Here is a 25,205-nt window from a genome sequence, read left to right as displayed (position 1 = left end):
GTCCCTTGGAGCTGCAACCACGGTCTGCCTCGCGTGCGACCGCCTCGCCAATGGCCCAACACACCACAGCAGCACATCGCAGCAACCCACACAGGTCTTGACTTCCAGGGCCATTTGGGGCCTCGACCCACTCACGATGACCTCCTCGACCACCTTCACGCCGCAAACCTTTGCCAAACTCTCCCCTCACCCATACCTCCTCGCAAACCTCCAACCACCCAGCCATGCCACCGCAGCCAAACCAACGCGGACAAACGGCCGCGCGCCGCACCAAGCCCGACCACTCAACGTAAATGCCTCGTCACTTTCCCACGCCCACGGCAGCGCCATGGTGAGGATCGGTGACACAAGCGTCATCTGCGGAGTGCGCGGGGAGCTCCTGCCGTCCACAAGCGTCCCGCAGTGGCGAAAACCGAAGAGCAAGGCGGAGCTGGAGTCGGTGGAGGACAAGGACGCCGAGCTGAGGGAGGAGGGCGCCCGGGAGCTGCGGGACTACGACCTGTTGGTGCCCAACATCGAGCTGGCCACGGGCTGCGCGCCTCAATTCCTGCCCGGCGTGCCGCCCACGACGCTGGCGCAGACCTTGAGCACAAGGGTGTACTCGCTGCTGCACAGCGCGGGCCTGCTGGACGCCGAGGACCTGAGGGTGTGGTACACGCCGCCGAGCTTCGACGCCGACGAGGACGACAAGATGGCAGGTGGCGAGGACGAGGCGGCAGAGCAGCAGGAGCCCGAGATCAAGGCCTACTGGACGCTGTACATTGACGTACTGTTCGTCTCGTTCGACGGCAACCCTTTCGACGCGGCCTGGATCGCCATCCTCGCGGCCCTAAGGGACACAAAGCTGCCGCGGGCGTGGTGGGACCCGGACAGGGAGATGGTGCTGTGTTCGCGGACCGAGAGCAGGGCCCTCAGCGTTCGCGGGCTGCCAATCGCGTGCACGGCTGCTGTGCTCAACGAGCGGGAGGCGGAAGTCGTCAGTCAGAGCAAGTCTTTTGTACTGGTCGACCCGGATAGGCTGGAGGAAAGCCTGTGTGACGAAAGCGTCACTGTTGTGGTAGATCGCACAACCGGTGAGCCGAGAATACGAGGGATATCGAAGAGCGGCGGAAGGGTGCTTGGGCCGAAAGAAATACGAGAGATTGCTGCGATGGCGGAGAGCAGGTGGGAGGACATCCAGCAGGCGTTAGCCTGAGGCTTTTTTGAAGGAGATAGCAGTGAATGGAGACGAAACCTCCACGTCGCATGTCTCTTGGATTCGGAGGTAGATGTGGACAACCGAGGAAGTCCTTGGGCGTAAGAGATGGCCGCTTATGATACTCCCCTGGTAATGATACCCAATTAGAGGGGTGAATGTATCTATTCAAAGACTACATCACGTAATTCTTGATGGTATGGGAACCTCCTCCCTTGTTCTCGACAAATTACTCGGCTACCGCTTGATCAAACACCTTGCCGCATAGATACCTATACCCCCTGTTGCGAATATGCCCGCCCATACAAGCAGACACTTCACGATGATTCCATTGGCAACCGTCTCAGCGGCCTCAGCATCGTTGACACGAGGGAATGGCTTCTCCGGCGTCTTCTTGCCCAAGAATCGGGCAAGAGGGTCCCAACCCTCCTTCATGCTCATCACCAGCAATTGGTCAGGTGGCACGATCGACTTGACCATGTCATTATGCAGCTCTATAAGCTCTAATAACAGGTGAAAACTCATGGTCAGTCGAGCCCAATCGGATCCATCCACGTATTAACACCCCCCCTCGCAGGTCAAACCGACTCACCTGGTCCAAGGGGCGTCCCGGGGCCCTTCTTCTCCCCCATGAGCCTAGAAGCACCCTTGTGCCAGTGCACCACGGTACCCGGAAACCACCGCAGGCCGGGCATCGGGGCCGCCAGCACGGACAGGAACCGCAGCTGCGCCATGTTCAGCACCTTTCCGAAGCTGTCCCACCACCTGTCCCGGTCGCGCGTGACGAGCACGACCTTGGCGTCCGGGTACAGCTCCAGGAGCTCCGGGACGAAGTCGATGGCCGGCAGGTCGGTGACCCCGGCGAACCCGGCCACCAGCTCGCGCAGGAGCTTGAGCGTCCTGGCTTTCTCTCCTGCCTCGCGGGCCTCGTAGACCTGGGTCCATTTCTTCCCAAAGGCTGCGACCCAGACACGGCACGTTAGCCCTGTGTTGCTGCCAGGGGCCAATTTCCTGGGGTAACAGTGGGCTTGTTGCTCCCCAGGGTGATCGATGAAGGGTGCAGCTCACAATCTTCGCGGAACAGTATGTGCGTTGCGCCGTGCACTTAGGTCATTGATGTCAGCAGGACTCATACTGTGCAGGATTGGTGATAAAATGAGCCAGTGTCCTGGTGGAATTCCAGGAATAGAGGCAGCATCGAAGGAACGTCTGAGAGTTCTTACTAACGGGGCCTCGGAGTAGTTCCTCCAAGGCGAGTTGCATCGACATCGTACCCGTTCGTGAGAATCCAGCTCCAATGACCTCAAGCGGCCTCGACGGGTCACCGGGCTTGGATGGAACACCCCCCATCGTGTGATTTTCTTGTATGATTCTACCCTGGCTTCATAGAGAACTTGAAGAGGGGAAGGGAAGGTGCTACGGCACGACAAAATGCGCGCAGCTGAGTGGGACTGATTTGAAAGTGCCGATTTCTCCCAAATTCTTCCCACAAAGAGGAGCTCTGGCTTCAGAGATAGTATCGTCGATCCCGCCACGCTTGTAAACATATAGCCGTGCGCACAGGACACTGGAATGCTGCACAATTTCTGCAGTTGGCTGGGTCGTGTTTCCCTTTCCGGTCTAGACTGCTCGCCTAATGAGATCCCTTTGTCCTTAAGCTGTGAGTCGTCAGATGGTACGGAGGATCGTATTCTGGTCATCAGCAGAGCCAGTGGGCCGGTGAGAGAGCGAAACCTGTTACTAGCACACACAACGGTTCACGATGTCCAAACAGCACAATCCGACCCCAGGATCACTTCTCACACCCACGGATGATGAGAAGTATGACAGAATTATCGCAGACAGTCTTCTGCAGATACCATCACAAGGCAGCCTCGAAACTCCGTCAGATGATGGCACGGAAACCGAAACGATGTGGGTTTGTGTGGCTTCTCGCAGCCCAGCAGCCCGACTAATGCATACTGGCAGAAGCGGAGATGGTACGATTGCTGACCCACACTCCTGTGTCGGAGAAGACGGCCGGACATACCAAGGATATATGCCTGGTGGTGAGGAAGCTGAGCCCTGCTCCATGTGCTCGATACTCGCATAGCTGCGTCTAACAAATCTCGGAAGAATACATGCTCCCGAACGACCGTGTCAGTACCCGTTATCTTTACTTGAACTAGTACCAGTATCGATGCCAGACTGATGCGAGAAATCCGAAGGCCGAACAACACCGACTTGGTAGGCCTCAATATACCCCGTGGTCCAGTTCACAGTAGTGACGAGCTAACACAGCAACCAGACTTCTCTCACGCCCTTTACCGCCTCATGCTTGATGAAAAGCTTGCCGCGGCTCCATTACGAGAGCCGGAACATGCACTCGACAGTATGCCGTCGTCTCAATATTCGGCCTTGCGGAGAGCGTGCTGACATTTTCATCTTGAAGTCGGAACAGGAACAGGTATCTGGGCCTTACAATTTGGTAGGTATCGCTTACATCGGTTCGTGATCGGCTTGCACTTTTGATCAGCTCAGCTGAACATCTTCCTTGTAACAGCCGAGGAGAATCCAACCTGCCAGGTCACTGGCACAGATCTCAGCTTGATACAACCCTTGTCTTGGATGCCGAATTGCCAATTCGTGATGGAGAACTCGGAATCACAGGATTGTACAACTCTCCGTTCCATGCGTGCACGCAGGACACATGCCAGGCATCTGGGCTCGAAATCAGATAGACCGCACAGTGGAGAGAGCTGATACGATACATAACAGGGCTCTTCCCCCATAAATTCGACTACATCCACCTACGGGGGATGACAGCGTGTTTCAACGATGTCAAGACGGTGATGCGCAGGGCGCTCCAGGGCTTGACGGCTGGGGGCTGGGTCGAGTTCCAAGAGGGCTGCTTTAACCCACACGGCGTGCCAGACGACGAGGCCCTCGAAGGCACCGCCCTGGGGCGCTGGTGTCGGCTTGTAGCTGCTGGGGCCGCCAAGTGCGGCCGCGACCTGAAAAAGGCGCGCCTGTACAAGCAGCAGCTCACGGAGACCGGGTTCGTCGACGTCCAAGAGCGGGTGATCCACGTCCCTGGCAGCCCCTGGGCAAAGGACAAGAAGGCGAAGCTCCTGGGCGTCTACTTCGCGAACATGCTCTGCATGGGTGCCATCGACAGCTTCAAGCAGCTCCTCGCCGCTGCTGGGGAGCTGTCACCTTCGGAGATGGATGAGCTGAGTGAGAAGGTCAAAGAGGATGTTCAGAACCCGAAGATACGCTGGTATATGCCAATGTGAGTGAGAAACATAAGCATAAAAGCGGTGGATATGGGATCAGGTATTTGTGGGCTGAAACTGACCAGATTCCACAATAGGTACGTTGTATATGGGAGCAAACCATACGACGGGGAGATTGATGGCACTAGATGATCAGTCCTGGTGATCATGACGACCTCAATGAATGCTAGATGAAGCGAGGAGAATCAGTTTTGCCTGAGTGTGTTCAATACCGAGGCAGAACAAAAGTGACCAGAATGACTGGGTCAAGACAAGATTGAGTCTAAAGGGATCGGTAGTTCTCTAAACTCTATTGGCAAAAATATGCAGCCAGTGCATAGACAATCAAGAGGGTCATATTTCCGAGGCTGAAAAAAAAGACTAACTAGGGAAGCTATGGATCGAACATAGAACCTCCGTCACCAGTTCCTACGAGCTTGGGAGTCCTCTGAAGACCTCCAAGCATGCAGTCCCTAGGATACGTCGCTCTCCCAATTGAGCTACTTCCCCCTTGTTTATTGTTGCTCATGCTTGATCTTGATGTCCTATATATGTGTGCCTGTTCTAGCATCTAAAGGTTCTTTCCAGAATTTGATTGAAACATCTGCCACCTCAGCACCTTTGGTAATACCAACCTCATGACCAGCCTCTAATACTCCCACTTGGTAAGCATCACCACCAAGGATACTTTCCACGACTGGTATGAGCTTGTCTTCCTGTATGATCTGATCAGAGGAGCCGAAGACTAGCAGCACCTTGCCGCGGATTAGGCCTGGCAGATGGGGATTCTCCCTTCTTGCAGATAACATCGAGCCCAATCTCTTCCATTCATCATACCGCTCATAAATCGGGCCGTAGCGCAAGGTGCTTATGATGGCCGGTACAAATCCCTCGTTGTAACGCAGATGCCACGACGTGATCGATGCTACCGTGACGTTGGGTCGGGCCGGTGATATGATCGCATCGTCCCAAGGGTCGCCTGTTTTGCTTCCGTCACTGTCACTGCCGTCCTTCGTAGCCGCGTACTGAGGCTCAAGCCGGCGCCTGTAGATGTAGTAGAGCAGCTTCTCTGCCAGCCAAGACCTCGAGTAGAGCAGTCGCGCACGCCAGTTGGTATCACTTTGCTTGTTGAGGAGGCCAGACGGTGCGACCAAGACCAATGACCGGACCAGGTGTGGGAACCAGCTTGTGAAATTGGCAGCCAGGCCTCCACCAAACGAGTAGCCGATCAGGTGGAATCCCCCTTTGCCTCCCGCCACAGCGTTACCCGTCCAGCTGACCTCGGAGCTCGCCAGGACCATCATGATCTGGCTTGCAAACAGCCTCTCGTCGTAGTCGACGTCCCGAGGGTCCGGAGTATCCGACCAACCACGGCCGAAGAGGTCGAAGAGCATCACTCGATAGCCCTTTCCGGCGAGAGCGACTGCGGTGTTGGAACCAGACACGCACGGCATCGACAAGCCATGTAGCAATAAGACTCTCTCGCCATCTGACGGGCCGAACTCAAAGACATGGACGTTGCCGTACGGAGTTGGAACATCGCGGCCGCCTGGGAGGGCGTCAGGAGGGTAAGGAAGAGATGAGAGCTCCGCCGGTGGAAGAGTGGACAAGACCGTCTGCTTGGGTGATTTGATGATTCTGCCCGCCTTCGTTGGGAAGAGATGGTGTCGCAAGATGAGCGCTGCAGGTAGGCAGATCAAGGCCGCGCCCATGATGGACCTGCCTGTGCGGCTGTCCATCTTGAATTCCACGCGCTCTTGGGCAAGTATCGCGCATGCACCAGACTATGATGGCGTTTGTTTGGTGGGCAAGGAGGCCACCCAAGACCTGGACGACATTCAACACACCCGATGGCGTTGTGTTCCAGGATGACCAGTCACTCATACAAGAACGGCTATAGAGACCAGAAAATTGAAGGGGTCTGCAGACGAGGTCTGGCTTGCGACGTGTGCCCTCACCCCAGGAAATTGTAGGGCCACTGAACGATGATGCATGGATGGACGAGTGAAGAGAAAATGTCTCGCGAACCTTTCGAACCGCTCTATCACGTTGAGAATCAAGAGCAGTAGATACAGGCGGAAGTTTCGGTCTACCGCCCAGCATGAAGCTGCCTAATGAAAGGTAACTTTTAAGGACAAAATGCTGTCTATCGCAATAGTAGGCAACTGTACCTCGCTGGGCGGATGTCGAAAAAGGAAGGGGGAAAAGAGAAACGCCTCGCTGCACCAGAAGCTTCACCAGGTGTTGGTACGCTAGTCGCCCAACGGTGGGTAGGTGGGGCTCCTGCGCGGAAAATTAGGCGCTCCGGTAGAGCTCGCGTCCCCGCCGCCTGCAAGCTCAATTTGCTGCCTTTTTCAACGACAGCTTCGTTTGCGCAAATTTCCTCCTCGACCATCACCGTGACTGCACCGCAGCAACCATGGAGTCGCTGAGCGAGACGACCTGGGACGTGATCATCTGCGGCACAGGCCTGCAGCAGTCGCTCCTGGCATTGTAAGTCCCTTGCGACCCACCCGTCTTGCTGTGCAAAACGTCAGGAAGCCCATCTAACTAACCTAGTCGTCCTCCTCCATGAAGAGCACTCTCCCGATCAGACAAGAAGATCCTCCACATAGACCCCAATGAGTACTACGGTGGACCAGAAGCGGCCTTCAGCCTCCAGGAAGCCGATGCTTGGGCCTCAGAGATTGCCAAAGCACCTTCGTCTTCGGTCTTCACAGCTGCCGCCGTGACCAAGCCAGAAGAAGTCCCAGACTCGAGCATCAAGCTCTCCTTCCCGCGCGCCTACGCCCTCTCCCTCTCACCCCACATCGTCCACGCGAACTCCAAGCTCCTCTCCCAACTGGTCTCCTCCCGATGCTATCGGCAGCTGGAGTTCCTGGCTGTCGGCTGCTTCTTCATATTCAAGCCAGCCTCTGATCCAGACGGAACGCCGACGCTAGCACGGATACCCTCCACCCGCGAGGATGTCTTCTCATCCACAGACCTCTCCGCTCGGGTGAAGCGACAGCTCATGAAGTTTCTGAAGCTCGTCCTGTCATATGAGGAAGAGACCACACTCCCGCAGTGGCAGGAGTATGCCGACAGGCCACTCGCTGAACTGTTGTCGGAGAAGATGGGCTTGGACGAGGGCTTGCGAACGTACATCACCACCTTGACGCTGTCGCTCGACGGGCGCATCAGTACCAAGGATGGGTTGGCGACGATCCATCGGCACCTGACGTCGATGGGCCTGTTCGGGCCTGGCTTTGCTGCTGTCTACCCCAAGTGGGGTGGAGGCTCTGAGATCGCCCAGGTCGGGTGCCGGGCCGGTGCGGTAGGCGGCGGTATCTACATGCTCGGCACAGGCATTAAGGAGCTCAAAGGTGATGGCACAGATGGTGGAGAGATTGAGCTCGAGCTCTCAGAGGGCACAGTCGTCAAGACAAAGATGCTATTCAGAGGGCCTGATGACGTACCCGCTGGCAATGGTACCAAGGTCAGCAGACTGGTTGCGATTGTTGGATCGCCCCTTGGTTCACTGTTCGAAACGACAATAGAGGGAGCCCCTACTCCCGCAGTGGCGGTCATTGCCTTGCCGCCCAAGTCGGTGAAGAGCAGCGGGGGAGTTGAGTCAACGTACCCGATTTACGCCATCGCACATTCGAGTGACACCGGCGAATGCCCAACTGGACAAAGTAAGTTACGCCCCACGATCCCCAATCCCTTGTCTTTCATGATGAAAATTATACAATCCTTATCTACATTGCCTGAGCTACAGCTATGAAGTTAAGAAACTCTTACTTCTGATGATCACACCCATACCCAGTCATTCTCAGCTTCCTTAGATGATGCAAGATTGCTAACGCTGGCGACTGAAAAGGCATACTCTATCTCAGCACCATCCACACTCCAGAGTCCAAGTCTCTTCTCGAAGCCAGTGTTGACTTGCTGCTGGCTTCCCTCTGCTCCGAGGGCTCCTCAAAGCCGCAAGTGCTATACCAACTCTACTACGAGCAACAGTCCGCCAATGCCAACTCTCTTGCAGGCGAGCAGCGCATTTTCGATTTCCCGCCGTCGCCCGTGTCCCTCGCACTTGAAGACTCGATGCTGGACCCCGTCCACCAGGCTTGGATCAAAGCCATGGGAGGCCAAGTGTCAGAGGAGACACTGGCGGAGTATATGATCTTCACAGACAGAGAGGGAGCTGGCGATGACGACGATTACGAATGATGTGAGAATCGTTCTCGTCTTGTTTTGATAGTTCACGACGGCATGAGAATACGAGTTGTAATGAGAAGCTATTTTGATTCATCCTTGGATTTTTGGCCTGACCTGGTATCCTCAATGACGATTTTCCATCTTGCCATTATTTCACACCGATCACGGTGCTGACTTGGTTCTGAAGCTAGAAGCCAGATTGTTCGCTCGACATGCCATCCGTGATTCTCTGCCAAAACATCTTTTGCGGAAGATACCACTGTGCCTCATCCAATTACGAAAGGGGCCCAGTGGACTCCCAATCAGGCTCCTCGCCTTGCGGGTCAGAGCAAAAATAATTGCTGTTGACCTTCTGTCCATCCAATTGTCGAGCGTCCGTCCCGCCTCAACGGTACCAAAAAAAAAAAAAAAAAAAAAAAAATCGCAACCAGATAGCCCTGCAAGCACAGCGGCAGACGTCCCCATCGTTTTTGAGGCCTTCATGGCCATCCATGCCTGGGAATGTATCGAGCTGGGAGCTCGAAGAACATGTGAGCCGTGTGCATATTTGTCCTTGTGCAGGGACAGGAAAGTCGGAGAAAGGGGCCGGGATCACCATCCAACCACAGTCCAGTAATCGAGTAGCCACAACCCTCATGATCATGCGATAGACTACTCGTCGTCCTCTCCACCCGCAGCCTGCTCAGGCGCATCCTCCGGCTGCCCCACGGACGGAGCAGTAACACCGACGCGGATCTCACCGTACGCAATCTTCTCCTTGATGCCCTCTTGCTTCACCTTGATCTGGCCCTTTGTCGCGAGGGTCAAGACATGCAGGAAAGCCTGCGCTGCAACCGGCTTCGTCTGGTCCTGCTCCTCGAAGAGGCTGTCAAACTCGACCCAGCGGCGGTTCTCTTCCTCCTCGTCCTGCTCGCCACGCTCGACGGCAACACGCTCCACGAAACTGAGGAAGTTGCGACCCTCGCGGTCCAGAGCGTTGCGCATGAACTGGCTCGTGTTGGCCTCCTGTGTACCGACGCCAGCGGCAGCGCCGAACTCGCTGAGGGAACTGTGTTCGTGTGCGGCGTCGTTCATGTTGCGGTCCAGGCCGTCGTAGCCGAAAGACATCATGTCGCCATCATTGAACCGCGGGTCGTTGGCGAGTATGCTGCCTCGGCCCACGAGTGGGCTGCCCTCAACAGCATGGCTGCCTGCCTCGCGACCCTTCTGACTGCGAATTGAGGAAGGGATCGCCGACGAGGGACGGTTCCAAGGCGCGTTGGACGAGCGATGATGGTCAGACATGGCGGAGCCGTGATGCTCACGGCCAATCTCAGGCAAGTCATCGCCGAACATCATCATTGGGTCGTCGATTCCTCGGCCGTCTTGCTCGTGCGCATTGCGGCCGATCTGAGGATCTTGCTCTTCAGCTTCGGGTTCGGCTTCGTCAGTGCGAGGGCGGACCCGGCGTTCGTTGAACACGTCTTCGTCCTCCCCGAAGGCGTCCGAGGCAGATCGGCGACGACGGGACCGAGCTTCTTCCTCATCTTCCTCCTCGGCCTCCGCCTCAGCATCGCCCATGACAATGGCCTTGAGCTCATCACCAGCAAAGAATTCGGCCAGCGGATGCTCGAGTCTGGGGACGGTGTTAAGGACGCCAATGCCCATGACGCCCATGCCAAAGGTGAGATTGTACGCATTCTTTCTTGCCTGAGCTGCTGTGACCTCGTGATGGACGCTGCGGGCCTCTTCCACTCGAGCGATGTAGTTCTCTGACCAACCCTTGAATTCTTCTCGGCCCACATGAGTAGCAACGTCGGGGGCGAGGCGCTTGACATTTCGCTTCTTGCGCTGCTGGGGCTGCTGAGGTTCGTCGGAGCTGATTAACTCCTCAGAAGGAAGGGGCACTTCGCTTTGTTGGGGGTTTTGTTGGGCTTGGCCGACCGCCACCTCGGCAAAGGGGTCATCACCAACGATCATCTGATCTTCGTCGCCGGGAATGAACATGGGTTCGTCGTCGGGGAAGGCAGGCGCGCCGCCAACTTTGTTTGTAGCTTCGCCAACCATGGCAGCTTCGCTTTGGGGATGAGGAGGCAACTCCGGCTCGGGCTGCTCGACGAGATTTCCGTCCGCGTCGACGAGAAGGCCGAAGTCTTCAAAAGGCAGCACCTCTTCCTCTCCGAAAACCATTTCGAAGTCGGGGTCGTCTTTTTGTGGTTTGCCACCGAAAGGCGGAGGAATTCCTAGGCTATCTTGGCTTGAAGAGTGACGAATGTTGAGATTGATGAGGGGTGCGCCTCCTGGGGAAACGACAGATCCACTGCCTCGGTCAAGGGGTGAAAGCTGTGAGGATAGCCTGGTATGCTGGCTGAAGTCCCACACAGGAAGCAGCAGGTCTCCGTTCTCGTCAAAGTCAAGGGGAGGCAGGTCGAAACTCGGAACGAAGTTGGGGTCATCACCAAGGATAAGTTGGGATCGCCTGTACTGTGTCAGAAAGCAAGAAAGCAAGCAGGTGTGGTCCCTTCTCCGTGTGTCTCGGCTAGTCGTAACTCACTTGGCCTTTCCAGCGTTGGTGTCTATCTCGTTCGATGCAGACTGTTGAAGAGAACGGTAGAAAGCCCGCATATGTGTCCACATCTTCTGGGCATCTTCGAGGAGGTAGTTGTGCTTCTTGAGGTACACGCCAGACACGCCGTAGAGAAGGTTTCCTTGCAGTCGCAAGGCAATTGGAGCCCCGGGAGGCTTTTCGATGGTGTCGCATGCTTGAGGAACGTTGACGCCTTCAATGGACTTGCGGTTGACCTTGCGGTTGCTCGTATAGACGCCTAGATTGGCAACCAGCCTGTGAGATCAGTGTCAGCTGGTGGCGACGAGGATTGGCGGGTCTTTGGCAGCGTACCAGACCGTCGCGACGCCATACTGAGGGCTCGCAAGGACTGAAGGCAAACGTTAGCGACGCTTCGAGCGATAAGTGGCGTTTCCAGAGGTTCAACTCACTCTCGTGAGAATAAAACATCGCTGCGGTCGACGTACGCGTCCATAACGCGTGAGTCCTGTCGCAACGAGATTGAGCTTGACGGTGAGATCCTCTTCTTTACCTGCTCGACTTAGGGGCTTGACCTCATGAGATGGCCTGATTAGGGCCAAAGACAGGGTGATGGTGGGGGACAGAAGAAGATGATGTGGGATTACAGAATGTCAGATTGAGGTGAGTGGGAGGCGTGGGGAAGAGGCGGTGGTGGACGAGTGGTGCAAGCTTCACTACAGCTGTCAGGCGCGGCAAAGTAAGGTGGGATGAAAATCCAGCTGGTGCCTGGCCGACGTCACAACTCGGGCAAAGGTAGTGAGGTCGACCTGGAAGGTGCTGCCCCATCGCGGATACTACTAGGTAGGCAGCTATCAAATCTTGCACAGCGAGCTCTCGAGGTCACAGCTACAGTAGCAATGCCTCTCGTATTGAATCGTTTGAATGCCCTATCCTGTCATATCAAACACGATGCTATCTATCAAGCCACGATTTCTTGCCCATGTTGGATCTCTGCGAAGGGCCTCTTTTCGCCTCCAAGTGACCGGGCCCTAAGTTGGCTCTACTAATACATAATCGCAGTCCACAATTGATAACTACCAATGCCATTAAATTGTAAGACACAGTCTGATGAACCCCTGACGAGGTCTACAATTTGCCTGAGGCTTACAGAGGAATTCCCACCCTTCTGACCAGATCCTTCAGGCCTCAGGCATGGACGCAGAGCGTACAACTGTCTCTTAAATGTTGATTAGACCCAGCTATATGACAAGGGAACCTTTAACCAGGTGTATTGAGTGCGGAGCGCAAAACATAATGAATTGATGATCCACGCTTTACATGAGCAGTGGTGATCTGCTCATGGTTTACTCGATGGTGCTACACAACTGGAGCAACGCGTCATTTCACATCGTCAGCTGCATACATATTGTTGTTGTCTCAAATGACGAAGTATTTCTTGCATCATTTGTACACTATGAAAGTCTCCTAAAAGACTTCAGTTCATGTCACACACCATCGAGTCTGATAGGAAACAATAGTCTGCCAAACCTTGGTACTTAACGATACGTTCCTGTTTGCCCTGGTCGATGGAATTTCCTATCTATATTGCAGCCTAGAGTCAGTCCAATAGACTTATTATGTGGAAGATGCGGGCGGCGAAGAGGCCTTGGAGTGACACATTGTGCATGCGCTGGCTGGGTATTTATGCGCTATTTCAACCGGCTTTAAATTAATGCGTACGAGTGAACTGTGCTTTCGTTCACTCTAACTTAGGGTTGAGAGTCCCCTGCACGGAAATGACAATTGGTAAACTTCACTCCGTTTTCATTCCGGAGTCTCCGTAACGCTCCCCCCAGACTCTCACCTTCCGATCCATATCCATCCTAACAAAGACCATCACCAACAACATCAAACTACCAAGGAGCCAGTCGATGAGACCCTTCCAGAACCCACCTCTAATGCTAGCACCCAGCGTACTACACATGACAGCCCTTGTCATTAAGTCCGTGGTGACTAGTTCATAACCACTTTCCAGCCCCCGAATGCTTCCCTGGGCCAGTTGTTCTGGTGTCTGCCCCCCATCAGCCTCCTCAAGCATCTTGGTGAGGTCAGACTTGATCTTGTTCTCAGCCTCGTATGACTCCGTGAATATTGTTGCTGGGAAAATTGTGTGCACTTTCACCGGGCGGGAATGGGGATTCGCCGCGGAGTAGAGATTCATCTCTTGTGACAGCTGATCAGAAAGTGTCCGGAGGGCGGCTTTGCTTGGGTTATATGGTGCGTATCCCGCGATTGGATAGAGAGCGAGAAAAGACGCAGTGAAGATGAGATGCCTTGGGGTATTTCCCCCAGCGGGCGGCGATTCGTCGGCACAAGCCTCCTTCTCCGGCCTCACCCACGCTCGTAGCGCAGCATGAGCCATGTAGACGCTGGAGAAGTAGTTTGAGTCCATCAGAGACTGGAACTTTGACACCTCAGTATCTACAAACAGCGTGGGATGGGAAGCTCCGGCACAGCACCACACGACATCCGGCGGTGAGCCCGAGTTCCACAGCTTGGCTTCCGCTATGACGCGAACAGCTTCTTCAGGACTGCTCAAGTCGGCGCTGATGTGGTGGAATCTTTGGTCCTTGGAGATCGACCCTGCGCTGATGTACTCGACGCCTTTTGCCAGTTTCTTCTCGTCTCGCGCGACTATGATCACGCTGGCGCCCTTCTCGGCGAGTTGTCGCCCGGCTTCCAGGCCCATTCCTCGCGAGGCTCCCGTGATGAGGACAGTCTGGTCTCGTTAGGCCGAAATCAAGGTCGGGTACTGGATTGGAAGAGATGGACTTACTCTGCCTTCGACAGGGAACGCATTTGCTGACATGGATGCCCCCATCGCTGATAGTTATTCTGAAACTAGGTATCTTCTCTAAGAGCAGAGAATGTAGATCGAAACAGCCCAGTGTCGTTTAGTGGTCTACGTGAAAATGACCATAAAGATTAGCAAACATAATCAACCAAACGTGTATGAACTCTTCCAATGGACTGGCTCGAGGGCCGAATTTCGAGCGCTTTTTGAGGAATGTGAAAACATCTTGGACTGTACGTGACAGTGCAACATCCCAGGCTCAGCTGATGGCGTGTCCCGAGGGGTGACAATTTCTGAAGTGGGTTCTTAGACGCGGACCCATACGGCAAAATCCACTCATCAACATACCAAGCCCTCTCGGGCAAAGCTTGTCGTGGCTTCTGCCGTCGAGACCCTCATCACTAGGGCCTTCGCCCCACCCATATCAATCCTTCGCTTCAGCAGAGCAGGCGATCGCACATATCAGCAGACCTCCAATGCAACATAGCATTCCCGATTGCTAAGTATAGACATGCCGCAAGAGACTTCCCCTCCGCTGCTGAGCGCGAATTCAGCCACCACATGCAGGTGGTGTCCACTCTTGTACATGGTCGGCACCCGAAGGGATCTAAATCAAGAACCAGCGCGGTCAGAATGCGATAGTGCTCTAGGAGCGGGCCCGTAGGCAGCAGTGCTCTTGCAGTCAATCTGTGAGATATATCCCAAGCGGGGAGCTCAAGAAGTTCCAACATGGTTCCCATGCCTTGTATCATATTCCGAGTGAATTCACGATGGTAGAGAGCAATGCAAGCGCAAAGGCCCAGTCGGACACGACCACGGCGGTGAGCGCCGCTATGATCGGCGTCTCTGTGCTAGCCGTTGCCATGCGGTTTTATACCAGGTACTGTATGAAGACCGGTCTGTGGTGGGACGACTGGCTGGCTCTGGCTGCGGTTGTCTCGGCTGTAGCAGCAGGTGCCTTTGTTCTGGCGGGTACGTCGATTTCTTTCCAATGCACAACATTCCGGCTTCCTCTCCAAGGTTCCCTCTGAGTCATTCTGCCGACCAAAACATGCAAGCTCCTATCCTCAGGCATTACACATTTATTCGGTGACTGACCAACTCAAAACTCGCAGCCTCGCTCGTGGATCCGGACGCAGCATGGTTGCTTTCGGAGTCAGACCCCGACTACGTGTACACGGCAGCCAATCAAAAAGATCTACAACTTGCCTTCATAGCCGATGTTCTCTATTTCAGCATTGTCGGAGCGGCCAAGATATCTATACTCCTGATTTACTATCGCATATTCGCAATCTCTCGATCTCTTCGGCGCCATGTCCTTGTCGTAGGCGTTGTGGTGATATTGTTCTGGGCCGCCACCACTCTCGCGACCATCTTCAATTGCTGGCCGATAGAGTGGAGCTGGAAGAATAGTTTCAGCCCTGCGCCGTACTGCATCAACTACAACATTTTCTGGCTTACGGCTGGCGTGATCGAGGCTGTGCTCGATATTTGGATAATCATCCTGCCGATGAGGGAGGTCATGAAACTGCAATTGTCTGTTCAGAAGAGGGTCGGGCTCGCATCTGTCTTTCTAATCGGCGCGTGGTAAGTCTAGACAAAACTTTGTGGCTGATTGGTGAGACCAAAATAAATGTGTCTAATTCTTTTATCTAGCGGTATTGTCACGGGTATAGTGAAGGTCTACGAAGGATGGGAGCCTGGCAAGCGCTCACCGGCCTGGGACCGGACTGAGGTCTGGTCATCAGTTCATGGTCAGTACACCACACAGCCAATGGGAGACTACTAGTGGGCTCCGGACTGACATATTGAGGTGACAGCCGCAATGGGAATACTCTGCGCCTGTCTGCCCGTCTGTTGGCCGATCGTCATACGGCTGTCCAATGCGGTCCCGAGTTTCCTCAAGCTCAAATCGTTGAGCCGAATAAGGACTCGGTGGAGCAACCATGAGCACAAATGGCCATCGGGCTCGAAAGCCATGAGCAGCCGGTCGAGACGCGGCACCGAGGATGCCAAGACTGTGCGCTCGGAGACTGCACAGACTGAGCTCCTTCCAGTCTCGGGTACCTACACATGTGTGGACGTCGAATACCCGCAGCCGGTCAGATCTAGCGAAGAACCGATTTATGTGATTCAGGGTACGGACGGGCGTGTTTACTGGGGTGGCGATAATGTTGTTTGAGGGGGACTTGCTATCCCCAGGCCGGCATTTGATCTATCTACTCCCTGAAATTCAAACACGTTACTACGTCTAAGCAGACACAGTTTCAAAGAGAAGGGGGCCGGGATATCTTGCCGTTGCCTCAGGTAGCCAGCTAGAGATAAGCGCGTTGAATGTGTAGAAGAAATGAGTACCTGGTGCCGCCAGGCAATCTTGACACTCAATCCGATTTATTGGAGCTTGATAGAGCCAAAATGCTTCCCCCCGTGGGGCAGAGGCTCCTTTTGCTCGTGGTCTCCCCATCGGTCAACTAGGGCCAGGGCGTCTGAATCTCGGAGAAAGGAAGAGACGCCCGCTACCCCCAAAAGTTAACCTCAGCGACTGCCGAAGCAACCTGCGGGTGCGTCACTTCAAGGTTTCATCCGAGCTTCCTCATCTGAACTCGGCAAAGGCCTTATCCGAACATCGGTTGACGCGGCCTGCCTGCGGGAGTAGATAGCGTGTCGACAGTGAAAACACCAACTCAACGATGGCCGATAGCAGACATCAGATGGATGAGATGTGTGTCCCCGCCGGTGGGCTGTGGGCATTCGAGCTGTTGCAGCGGCCCACATTTGATTACCCGGCAGCCATCTTCTGAAGATCGCTGGCCAAGAGACCACGGGCGATCAAGATTTCCCTGGGCTGCAAATCAGCCTGGTCCTGGGAGGCGGGACTGACAGAACATGACCGCCTGGCCCAGCTGCCAGCAGCCGAGGCCGTCTGCTCCACGTTGCTACAACAGAACAGTGGTGCCCAAAGAGCTGGTATGATCGACCCCAGCTTGAAACGGCCGCAGAGGCGGCGAGTCCAGCGACCACCCACGGCCGCGATGCGGTCCGGGTGCCCCACGGCGGGCAATCCTGTTGTGCTGCAGTGGCGTCCTGTTGCACGCCCCACAGAAACGTCCCCGCCGGCGTGGTTTCAGGGCTCCAGTGCTGTCACAGCTTTGTGCCAAGACCGCCAATGCTTGCCCCCCCAGGAACGTTGACTGTCGATCTCCAAGATGCAGCACCCCCTCGAGGCTGAACTTGGCTTCTGCAGGCCGCCCTCGCTTCCGCGCCTGGGCAAAGCTTGTCCGCTGACTCGGGAGCGCGTCCTCTCGGCTGGCGAACATGGGCACCACGGCGTTGCGCCCGACCCCAGCCAATCAACCCGTCTGCGCGAGACGTCCTGTTTGAGGTGTTGCCTGTTTCACCAAACAGTCGCAGTCCCTTGTTGTGACGTTGATCCGAGTCGAGGCGATGGATCTGCTCTCGTTCTCTCCGCCATCTCGTCCAAAATTGGAACCGGCCCTCCGCCCTGGCTACTGTGAGATGCGACGAGATCTCATCGGCTCGTCATACCCAACAGATGGCCGCCGACATTTTCCCATCCGTACTATGATCTGCGCTCGCTCGCGGCGCAATCACAGAGTTTCCCCCCCCCCCCCCTTCCCCCTGCCGTTCAAGTCACTCTGCAGCAAGCAGCCGACCAGTCAAAGAGCCTTGCTGATCCAGTCTGTCTGGCATCATCTGTTCGTCATCCCCAACAACCGGCCCTCCGCCCTGGCTTTTCTGTGAGATCGCGCGATCGCAATCACAGAGCGCAATGTCCTGTCTGTGTCTGCCAACAGATCCGTTTTCCCATCCGTACTATGATCTGCGCTCGCTCGCGGCGCAATCACAGAGTTTCCCCCCCCCCCCCTTCCCCCTGCCGTTCAAGTCACTCTGCAGCAAGCAGCCGACCAGTCAAAGAGCCTTGCTGATCCAGTCTGTCTGGCATCCGTGCTGTTCGTCCAGACGATGTTTGATCGTTGAGTGGTCTTGTGTGCCATCCGGTCCTGTCTGTGTCTCCCACAATCCGTCCGGCTTCTCCTCATTCCTTCGTGAACAGGTCTTGTGTGGGTTTCTTTCTTTCTTCTCATCGCGTTGATCGCAGTTCTCTCTTTTTTTCCCTCCAACTTTCAGAGCGAGATCGAGGGCTTAATATAATTCATTGCTCCCAAGCGTGCTCTCTCGAAACCGAACTTGCTCAACCGGCCGTCTGGAAAGCTCCATACGGTCCAGTAATCACCTGAGCAAGTTCCTGCGAGAGACGTGCTCGCCCAGAGCACAAGCGCCTCCTTGAGACATCCCATCTCCCTCCCACACGCCATCATCAGCCCATCCGGATGGCTCCACCACCACTTACCTTTAAGAATGCCTCTTTCAGCAGTTTTAACGCATTCTCCACCGCCGCATCGCCACTAAGGAACTCGTTTACGTTGTCATGTCGGTCCCCCATCACACCAACACCGGGAGGCAGGCGGGCGGGCTCAACACCGAAGCATGGATCATTCCTGGAGCCGCCAAGGTCACTTGCGGGCCTGGGAGCGAAGAGTGGCCTGTCGACAGTGGTCGGGAATGATGGGTACGCGTACGATGAGGACGATGAGAGTGTCTCGATAGACTCACCAACGGACCAAACGTGGTTCCTGCCGCACTCGCCGGGGCTGCCCCCTCAAACACCACCAGCCCAACTGGACGAAGGGAAGCTTGGCGTATTGTCCGCCATCAACATAATCGTGGGCAAGACGATGGGCGTTGGCGCCTACACTGTACCCTCGGCCATCTTCAGCGGCGTCGGGTCCGTTGGCAGTATGTTCATCCTATGTCTGAGATTCCCCATTGTTCTTGAGACTTGGCACTGAGGTCTCACGGTGCTCCTGGAACACGGTAACATTAAAATCAGACCACCAGGATTTTGCTAACAACACATCGAACAGTGACACTCCTGCTCTGGGTCATCGGCAGCCTCATCTCATTCTGCGGGCTGGCGGTATACCTGGACCTGGGCACAGCAATACCGCGCTCGGGCGGCGAGCGCGTGTACCTCGAGCGGATCTTCCGCAAGCCCTACATGCTGGGGACGTGCATGTTCATGTCCTACGTCGTGCTGCTGGGCTTCTCGACGCCCAACGCCATCGTGCTGGGCGAGTACGCCCTGTACGCGACCGGCACGGAGCCCAACAGGTGGAACGTCCGGCTCATCGCCGCCCTCGCCGTGTCGCTGCTGTGCTACGTCCACGCGCGGTGCCCCAGGATGGGGCTGAGACTGATCAACACCCTCGGGGTGGCGAAGATGGCGATCCTGGTCATCGTGGTGGTTTCTGGGGTCGCGGGCGGCATCATGGGCGTCGGCGCCGACCGGGAGTCGGCGATCATCGAGGGGCGGAGGGTCGACCTGGTCATGAGCGGCACTGCGCCGTCGTCGTCGGCGCAGCGCAACTTCAGCGACATCTGGGAGGGCACATCGACGCAGCCCTACGACTACGCCACTGCGCTGCTCAAGGTCATCTACTGCTTCCGGGGGTACAGCACGGCGAACCAGGTCCTGAGCGACGTCAAGGACCCGGTGCGCACGCTGAGGATCGCGGCGCCCGCCGCCCTCGCCTTCGTGAGCGCCGCCTACCTCGCCGTCAACGTCGCCTTCTTCCTCGTCGTCGACAAGGACGAGTTCCGCTCCGCGGGCGTGGTCGTCGCCGGCACCTTCTTCCGCAAGGTCTTTGGCGACACCCTCGGCGAGCACGTCCTGCCGCTCTTCGTAGTCGTCTCCGCCGCGGGCAACATCGCCGCGACCAGCTTCGCGCAGGCGAGGGTCAACGAGGAGCTCGCCAAGCAGGGCGTCCTGCCGCGCCTCTGGCTGACGGACCGAGGCCACGAGTTAGCCGCTGCCGACCGATCAAGCAGCCCGAGCAAGATCCGCGGTCTTGCGGCCTCGCGGAACAACGCCGCGTCCCGCACCCCTTCGCGCGGCCTGCTGCTCCACTGGCTAGTCTCCGTGGCGATGATCGTGCTCCCTCCCCCGGGCAAGATCTACAACTTCCTGGTCGACATCGGCGGCTACCCGGTGTCGGTCATCAGCGTCGCCGTCTCGCTCGGCCTCCTCCACCTGCACGACTCCCCCTCCGAGCGGTGGGCCACGCCCTGCAGGGCGCCGCGGGCCGCGATCCTGGTCTCGGCCGCGAGCAACGTCCTGCTTCTCGTGCTGCCCTGGGTGCCGCCGCAGGGCGGGATGGGCGAGGACGACCAGTTCCCCTACTTCACATACCCGGCCACCAGCCTGGGCGTGTTGGGCCTCGGCGCGCTGTACTGGTTCTGGTGGAGGACGACGGAGCGCGGGAGCATAGAGTCGTCGAGGTCAGGGCGTCCCATCGCACCCACAGCGGCCCTCGGTGGGCTGTACCACGGCCTTGGAGAGAACGACTCGGGGGCGTTCACGATCCGGGTGGCGGATGATGATGGCGAGGGCGAGGAACCCGACGTTGACGACGACGACGATGATGACCGCAGTGAGACGGTAGTGGGCGAGGAAGAGAAACGGCACAAGTCCTTTGAGATGGTTGACGTCAGCGGACGCGAGGTCTGCGGCTGTCCTGCGTGCCCGGCGGTCAGGAAGAGGCCACGATGTGGGTGCGACGCCTGCCCTTCGAAGGGCCACTAGAATTGGCGTGCACGGGATTTTTTACGGGGGATGGGCTGGATGCTGTTTATGCCAGTACGCACGCATGTAAGATTTGGAGACACCAACATCGAGCTTTTGTATATATTGTCGTCGTGATGGCATTACATAGATACCCAATGGAGTTTACCATGTTGTCCTAGAAGGCGCACCGTCTAATTACCACTTTGCTTGTAATTCATCGTTACCCCTACCTTGTGTCGATGACATTTACATTGCTTCGAATATAGCTGGACACTGCTTGCAGGGAGTATACCGCACGCGTTAAGGAAGGTGACTAATGTATTGAAACTTGATAACTATCTCTCATTTACGGCACAATTTTAGCATTCCATTCGAACTATCAATGTTATAAATACATTCAAAGGGATCTACTACTAGTTTTCATAATATGTTGAGTTTCAAATACATTACGTGGTCTCATTTTTAATCTGTACACATATGCTTCTTAAGCAGTATGCATCCAGTCCCTTCATACAGTGGTAAATGCTTAAACTCAAATACATTACATAGGTTTATAATATACTTAGTACTCATTTTCTCCATATGTAGACAGTAGAGAACTGTATCCTCGCTGTGGCCGCCGTCTCACCAGCATTCTTGCAGTCACTTCTGCGGGCAGCAGAATACACAAAGGTCCTCTTCCACTGCACAGCGATAAGTCCAATCATCCCATGTAAACCCAGGCGTTCAGGGTTTGGCGATCAACTGGAATCACTCGAGATAGGAATGCCAGCAGCACCAGGTGGGGACAGAGAGAGCCATGACCATGCTCCTCAACTGACTGGACAGGGGCACCCCGCTGATCCTACTTGTGCGTCACTACACTGAGGGCCAGGTCACGACGGACTACAGTCGCCTCTGTGTTGGAGTTGTCAGAAGCCTTAGCCAGCCGATATACCAATTTGTCCAGCTGCCGTATGACTGTGACCAGCTTGCCAATATTGGAGCCTCAGGTGGCATTGCTGGTATGCGTCCCGGGGCTGCTGCGACCGGCCTGGACATCGAGATGAAGGTGGTGGGCGCTGTTCAGAGCCAAGTCCTGGGTCGCGTTCGTGACCGCCTTGGATCCATCGCGGTATGAAGGAGGGGATACTTTTTCACGACGCAAGTCAGCTTTTGGGACAGGCCCTGGATGCGGAGCTCCTTTGGCGGTGGTACCCTCGCCAAAGCAGGATTCGATCTTGCTAGCCATGTTGATCGTAGCTGACTGCTGGTCTACAATCCGGAGGAGCTCAGAGATGCAGTTGGTGCTGAGGGTGGTGGCATCACCACTCCGGAGCTCAAAGAGACAATCGGCAACATTGAAGGCGTCGGCCGCATAGGCCTGAACACTATCTGAATAGATGTCAGCAAGGTCCAAACTGAATGTAGACGTAAGACATGCCCATGTTGTCAGAGTCGTACTCCTTAGACCTGACGAGGATCCTTGGCAGCCAGCGATTGGTTCAAGGGCACATCAGCAACAGGATAACAGTCAGAAATGGTACCCATCATACAGTCAAAATGGGGGGTTACCCTTGATGCTATTCTCTGAATAACTTGAGACTAAATAGAGCTTAATAGGTGGCAGTTCTTAATGCTACTTGCCAGGACTGCCTATAGCGGTGGTGAGAGTCGGTCAAGAATCTTGACGCCGCAGGGCTGGCAAGTTAGGGAGCCGTTGGTCACGGGTCAGGTGGTCAGCGTGCCAAGGGAATCCTTAATAGTGACCTCACCAAGCACGTCCATGCCATTCTCCTACAAATGCTCTTTGTACCAGAAAGGGTCCTTCCCTGACGTATACATGCGCCTTGACCATGCGAGATGTTGACATCACTTATTTTGCCCTCGTGAAGTGCCTGGACAGGCTGAAATGAAAAAATTACGTCCTAGTAAGGCACATACCTAGGTAGCACGTCCATGAGAAATAATGTCTGAAGGACGACATTCGGTAAGCCCATCGGTAATCAAAGGGCCTGTCATTGGTGCTTAAGGAAATTTACGGAATGTCACAGGATGATGCTTATTACATTGTAACCTTCTCCTTGCACGGCTGTCTCTTCATGCATTTAACTTTCAGCTCTCAAAGGAAGAGGGGAGATAGGTTGACGTTGCAACCTCCCCGGGTACAAGAGCATTCCTGACCAGTCAACCACCACACGAACGTCACAGTTCCTCCGATTCAGGTGGTGCATTTTATCCGTTAGTATCTTGACCTCAGAAGTCTCTTACTACTACTAAATCTGTTCTCCAATAGCTGCACGCACTTTGAGATACTGTTCCTTATTCCTCTGCTGGTACTGTGAGGAGAAAGTACTCGAATATCAAGGTTAGCGTCGCCACCTCCCTGAAAGTGCCACGCTCAGAAAACCTTGGGGACCGGATAAACATTGAAAAGGGTTCACGCGTTCCCGACTTAAGCATGCAAAAAAGGGACTCCAAGTCAGTCGACTCGCCCAAAAGTTTACCCATTCTTTCCCCTGTCAGTACCACCCTCCAAGCCGGAAGGCCGTGCGGCATGCAGCCCATTTGTGGGGAATAATCAAGCTCCGAACTCCCAATTTCGATCGTTACGACATTGCTTCTTTTGACATTCCGTCTCATACAAAGCCCCTCATCGAGCCGGCACCTCATTGCATCCCGCTTCACGAGGATGAGACGGGTTCCCACAGGAGCAGGGCCTTCAGATGACCAGGGGTGATTCCCGGCTGTGCACTGCCCCACGTGTACCTCCAGACCGGCAGCTGCTGGCTTCCCTTCGATGGTGCACTGGGAATGTCAAAGTAGCAGTTGACGTCGCCCTGGCAGAGGAATGGATATGCAAACCCATCCTGGAAATGGCTCATGGTCAGTCATGATCTCACAGCCGAGACATAGCCGAAAGTTACGGAACCGGGTGCAAGGAGGTTCTGGAAGGAGGGCACGAGATGATGACGGGAGACGTCAACTCACGACTGTGTAGATCTGATCAGTAACCACGGCCTCGTGGGACCAACACGACCAGGCATAGCTGCTGGCACCGTAGCGGTTGTCCGTGTTCGCCGGCTGTGACGAGTCTGTGAAGGAGCAGTTCCCGTCGCTTGTGAAGATACCGTTGGGGTAGGCGTCGCGGAATTCGAAGGTCGCACAGCCGTCCATGACCAGCCTGCCAGCGGCATCGATACAGCCGATGGACATGTCAGGTGTGGCCGTGGTGAAGGAGCTGGAGTTGATCACCGAGATTGTACCCAGACCACTGAGCGTGGCGCCGGATGCCAACCCCGGCAGCAGGGCCGCGGCGGCAAAGAGGGCGGTGATGGGTGCGAACATTGTGATGAATAGAGTAGTGTATTGACAGTATCGTGTGTGTCTGCCTGTGTGTCCCACTAGATGCGACTGAGAACCTCGACCACGGCAAGCTGGGCATCTCTCCGTCTTATATCACGTTCGAAGACCCTCGGGACTTGACGGAAGTCACCGGAGCCATTCTGTATGCTCGTTACTGACTGGGTGGCTGGTTCTACGTGATAATTGGCGGAGTCATACTCCTGGATTAAGCGCGGTGTTCATTATGTGCTGCGAGTCGGAAGCAGCCATTTGACTCCTCCGATTCCAGCAAATTTCCAACCGCAAAACTCGTGCCACACACATGCCTTTTCTTTTTTTTTTTCCAAAAGTACCGCGCTCGCCGCTCTCATGTAACCTGCTTCATGGAGGGTCTCGGCCCGTCTATTTGAGAGTGGGCATATTAACAAGGTTCGTTGTGATATGGCTGCTGGGGTGGGGCTCTCACGATGCATTCTTGTTATTCGATTGGCAGGGCTGGCCTGAGAGGGAGGGAGGGAAGCGGGCACTTGTCAGCGGAGCATTTACGACATATGGCCTTGTGCTCGGGATGGTTGATAATCGTTAGTAAGTTCAGAAATGGAAGAAAAAAAAGTAAGCTCAGATCAGAGTGCTGTTTGGAGAAAGAGAAAACCCGCCAAAATGCAACCCCTCTTCGGGTGCTTCTTCCTACTCCCTCCTTCCTATTTTCTCCTTCAGCTTGCAGGGATCATAAAAGTGACATTGCAGTCTAATAACACATAGAAGGGAGCTAAGACTGACAGTACCTGATCGACGTTTCTTGCATGACAGTTCTAAACAAGCAATGTAAGGGAGAGACCAATTATCTCACAAAGGTTACGCCACAGTAAAATATCCCACATGAAGCCATCCCATGACCAGGTGTCCCACACCAACCAATCCTAAATATCCATCCCAAAAGAATGTTGCCACAAGGAGATTATCCCACAGGAGAGTATCCTATAGGAAGGTGTCCCACAGAAGAGTATCCAATGGGAGATTATCCCACAGGAGGATATCCCACAGGAGGGTATCCCACAGGAGGGTACCCCACGGGAAGTTGACCCATCAGAGAATGCATCAAGTACGTTATTCCAGGTTGATTGTCCCAGTCAATCATCCCAAGTGGAACATGCTAGAGAAGTTCATCTGATAGAGGCTACACCTCAGCGGTCAATTCGTAGTGTCCCACAGAGGCTGACCAAGGA

At 55.2% G+C, this 25,205-nt stretch overlaps 11 protein-coding genes and 1 non-coding gene across 12 annotated transcripts; 5 read left to right on the top strand and 7 right to left on the bottom strand.

Annotated features, from left to right (window-relative positions):
* Positions 1 to 136: 136 nt before the first annotated feature.
* On the top strand, positions 137 to 1,195 carry INS49_001737 (uncharacterized protein; the record flags this gene model as incomplete). Its single annotated transcript, XM_043162558.1, has 1 exon — positions 137 to 1,195. One exon carries the CDS (start codon positions 137 to 139, stop codon positions 1,193 to 1,195), a length of 1,059 nt encoding a protein of 352 aa, XP_043031064.1.
* A 237-nt stretch (positions 1,196 to 1,432) lies between these two features.
* INS49_001736 (uncharacterized protein) lies at positions 1,433 to 2,545 on the bottom strand (the record flags this gene model as incomplete). The annotated part of the gene is made up of 4 exons (XM_043162557.1): positions 1,433 to 1,698; positions 1,788 to 2,153; positions 2,264 to 2,299; positions 2,419 to 2,545. The coding sequence occupies 4 exons, from the start codon at positions 2,543 to 2,545 to the stop codon at positions 1,433 to 1,435; spliced, it is 795 nt and encodes a 264-aa protein (XP_043031063.1).
* Positions 2,546 to 2,957: 412 nt separating this feature from the next.
* On the top strand, positions 2,958 to 4,602 carry INS49_001735 (uncharacterized protein; the record flags this gene model as incomplete). The annotated part of the gene is made up of 8 exons (XM_043162556.1): positions 2,958 to 3,109; positions 3,164 to 3,174; positions 3,483 to 3,566; positions 3,627 to 3,662; positions 3,738 to 3,848; positions 3,953 to 4,466; positions 4,536 to 4,547; positions 4,599 to 4,602. The coding sequence occupies 8 exons, from the start codon at positions 2,958 to 2,960 to the stop codon at positions 4,600 to 4,602; spliced, it is 924 nt and encodes a 307-aa protein (XP_043031062.1).
* Positions 4,603 to 4,835: 233 nt separating this feature from the next.
* INS49_001734 lies at positions 4,836 to 4,959 on the bottom strand. The gene has a single exon. It is a non-coding gene; the product is annotated as a tRNA-Arg (tRNA).
* Positions 4,960 to 4,964: 5 nt separating this feature from the next.
* INS49_001733 (uncharacterized protein) lies at positions 4,965 to 6,188 on the bottom strand (the record flags this gene model as incomplete). Its single annotated transcript, XM_043162555.1, has 2 exons — positions 4,965 to 4,994; positions 5,061 to 6,188. 2 exons carry the CDS (start codon positions 6,186 to 6,188, stop codon positions 4,965 to 4,967), a joined length of 1,158 nt encoding a protein of 385 aa, XP_043031061.1.
* A 680-nt stretch (positions 6,189 to 6,868) lies between these two features.
* INS49_001732 (uncharacterized protein) lies at positions 6,869 to 8,661 on the top strand (the record flags this gene model as incomplete). Its single annotated transcript, XM_043162554.1, has 3 exons — positions 6,869 to 6,942; positions 7,027 to 8,126; positions 8,312 to 8,661. 3 exons carry the CDS (start codon positions 6,869 to 6,871, stop codon positions 8,659 to 8,661), a joined length of 1,524 nt encoding a protein of 507 aa, XP_043031060.1.
* Positions 8,662 to 9,300: 639 nt separating this feature from the next.
* Positions 9,301 to 11,644, bottom strand: INS49_001731 (uncharacterized protein; the record flags this gene model as incomplete). The annotated part of the gene is made up of 4 exons (XM_043162553.1): positions 9,301 to 11,107; positions 11,183 to 11,470; positions 11,528 to 11,564; positions 11,626 to 11,644. 4 exons carry the CDS (start codon positions 11,642 to 11,644, stop codon positions 9,301 to 9,303), a joined length of 2,151 nt encoding a protein of 716 aa, XP_043031059.1.
* A 1,324-nt stretch (positions 11,645 to 12,968) lies between these two features.
* INS49_001730 (uncharacterized protein) lies at positions 12,969 to 14,036 on the bottom strand (the record flags this gene model as incomplete). Its single annotated transcript, XM_043162552.1, has 2 exons — positions 12,969 to 13,934; positions 13,992 to 14,036. 2 exons carry the CDS (start codon positions 14,034 to 14,036, stop codon positions 12,969 to 12,971), a joined length of 1,011 nt encoding a protein of 336 aa, XP_043031058.1.
* A 743-nt stretch (positions 14,037 to 14,779) lies between these two features.
* Positions 14,780 to 16,191, top strand: INS49_001729 (uncharacterized protein; the record flags this gene model as incomplete). Its single annotated transcript, XM_043162551.1, has 4 exons — positions 14,780 to 14,981; positions 15,125 to 15,596; positions 15,666 to 15,763; positions 15,830 to 16,191. The coding sequence occupies 4 exons, from the start codon at positions 14,780 to 14,782 to the stop codon at positions 16,189 to 16,191; spliced, it is 1,134 nt and encodes a 377-aa protein (XP_043031057.1).
* Positions 16,192 to 18,361: 2,170 nt separating this feature from the next.
* On the top strand, positions 18,362 to 20,673 carry INS49_001728 (uncharacterized protein; the record flags this gene model as incomplete). Its single annotated transcript, XM_043162550.1, has 2 exons — positions 18,362 to 18,827; positions 18,956 to 20,673. The coding sequence occupies 2 exons, from the start codon at positions 18,362 to 18,364 to the stop codon at positions 20,671 to 20,673; spliced, it is 2,184 nt and encodes a 727-aa protein (XP_043031056.1).
* Positions 20,674 to 21,643: 970 nt separating this feature from the next.
* On the bottom strand, positions 21,644 to 22,082 carry INS49_001727 (uncharacterized protein; the record flags this gene model as incomplete). The annotated part of the gene is made up of 3 exons (XM_043162549.1): positions 21,644 to 21,786; positions 21,853 to 22,025; positions 22,057 to 22,082. 3 exons carry the CDS (start codon positions 22,080 to 22,082, stop codon positions 21,644 to 21,646), a joined length of 342 nt encoding a protein of 113 aa, XP_043031055.1.
* Positions 22,083 to 23,318: 1,236 nt separating this feature from the next.
* INS49_001726 (uncharacterized protein) lies at positions 23,319 to 23,982 on the bottom strand (the record flags this gene model as incomplete). The annotated part of the gene is made up of 2 exons (XM_043162548.1): positions 23,319 to 23,504; positions 23,626 to 23,982. The coding sequence occupies 2 exons, from the start codon at positions 23,980 to 23,982 to the stop codon at positions 23,319 to 23,321; spliced, it is 543 nt and encodes a 180-aa protein (XP_043031054.1).
* Positions 23,983 to 25,205: the final 1,223 nt, after the last annotated feature.

This window comes from Diaporthe citri (genome assembly GCF_014595645.1).
Source record: "Diaporthe citri strain NFHF-8-4 chromosome Unknown scaffold_1, whole genome shotgun sequence".
NCBI lineage: Eukaryota > Fungi > Ascomycota > Sordariomycetes > Diaporthales > Diaporthaceae > Diaporthe > Diaporthe citri.
This window is presented reverse-complemented; position numbering and strand designations above follow the sequence as displayed.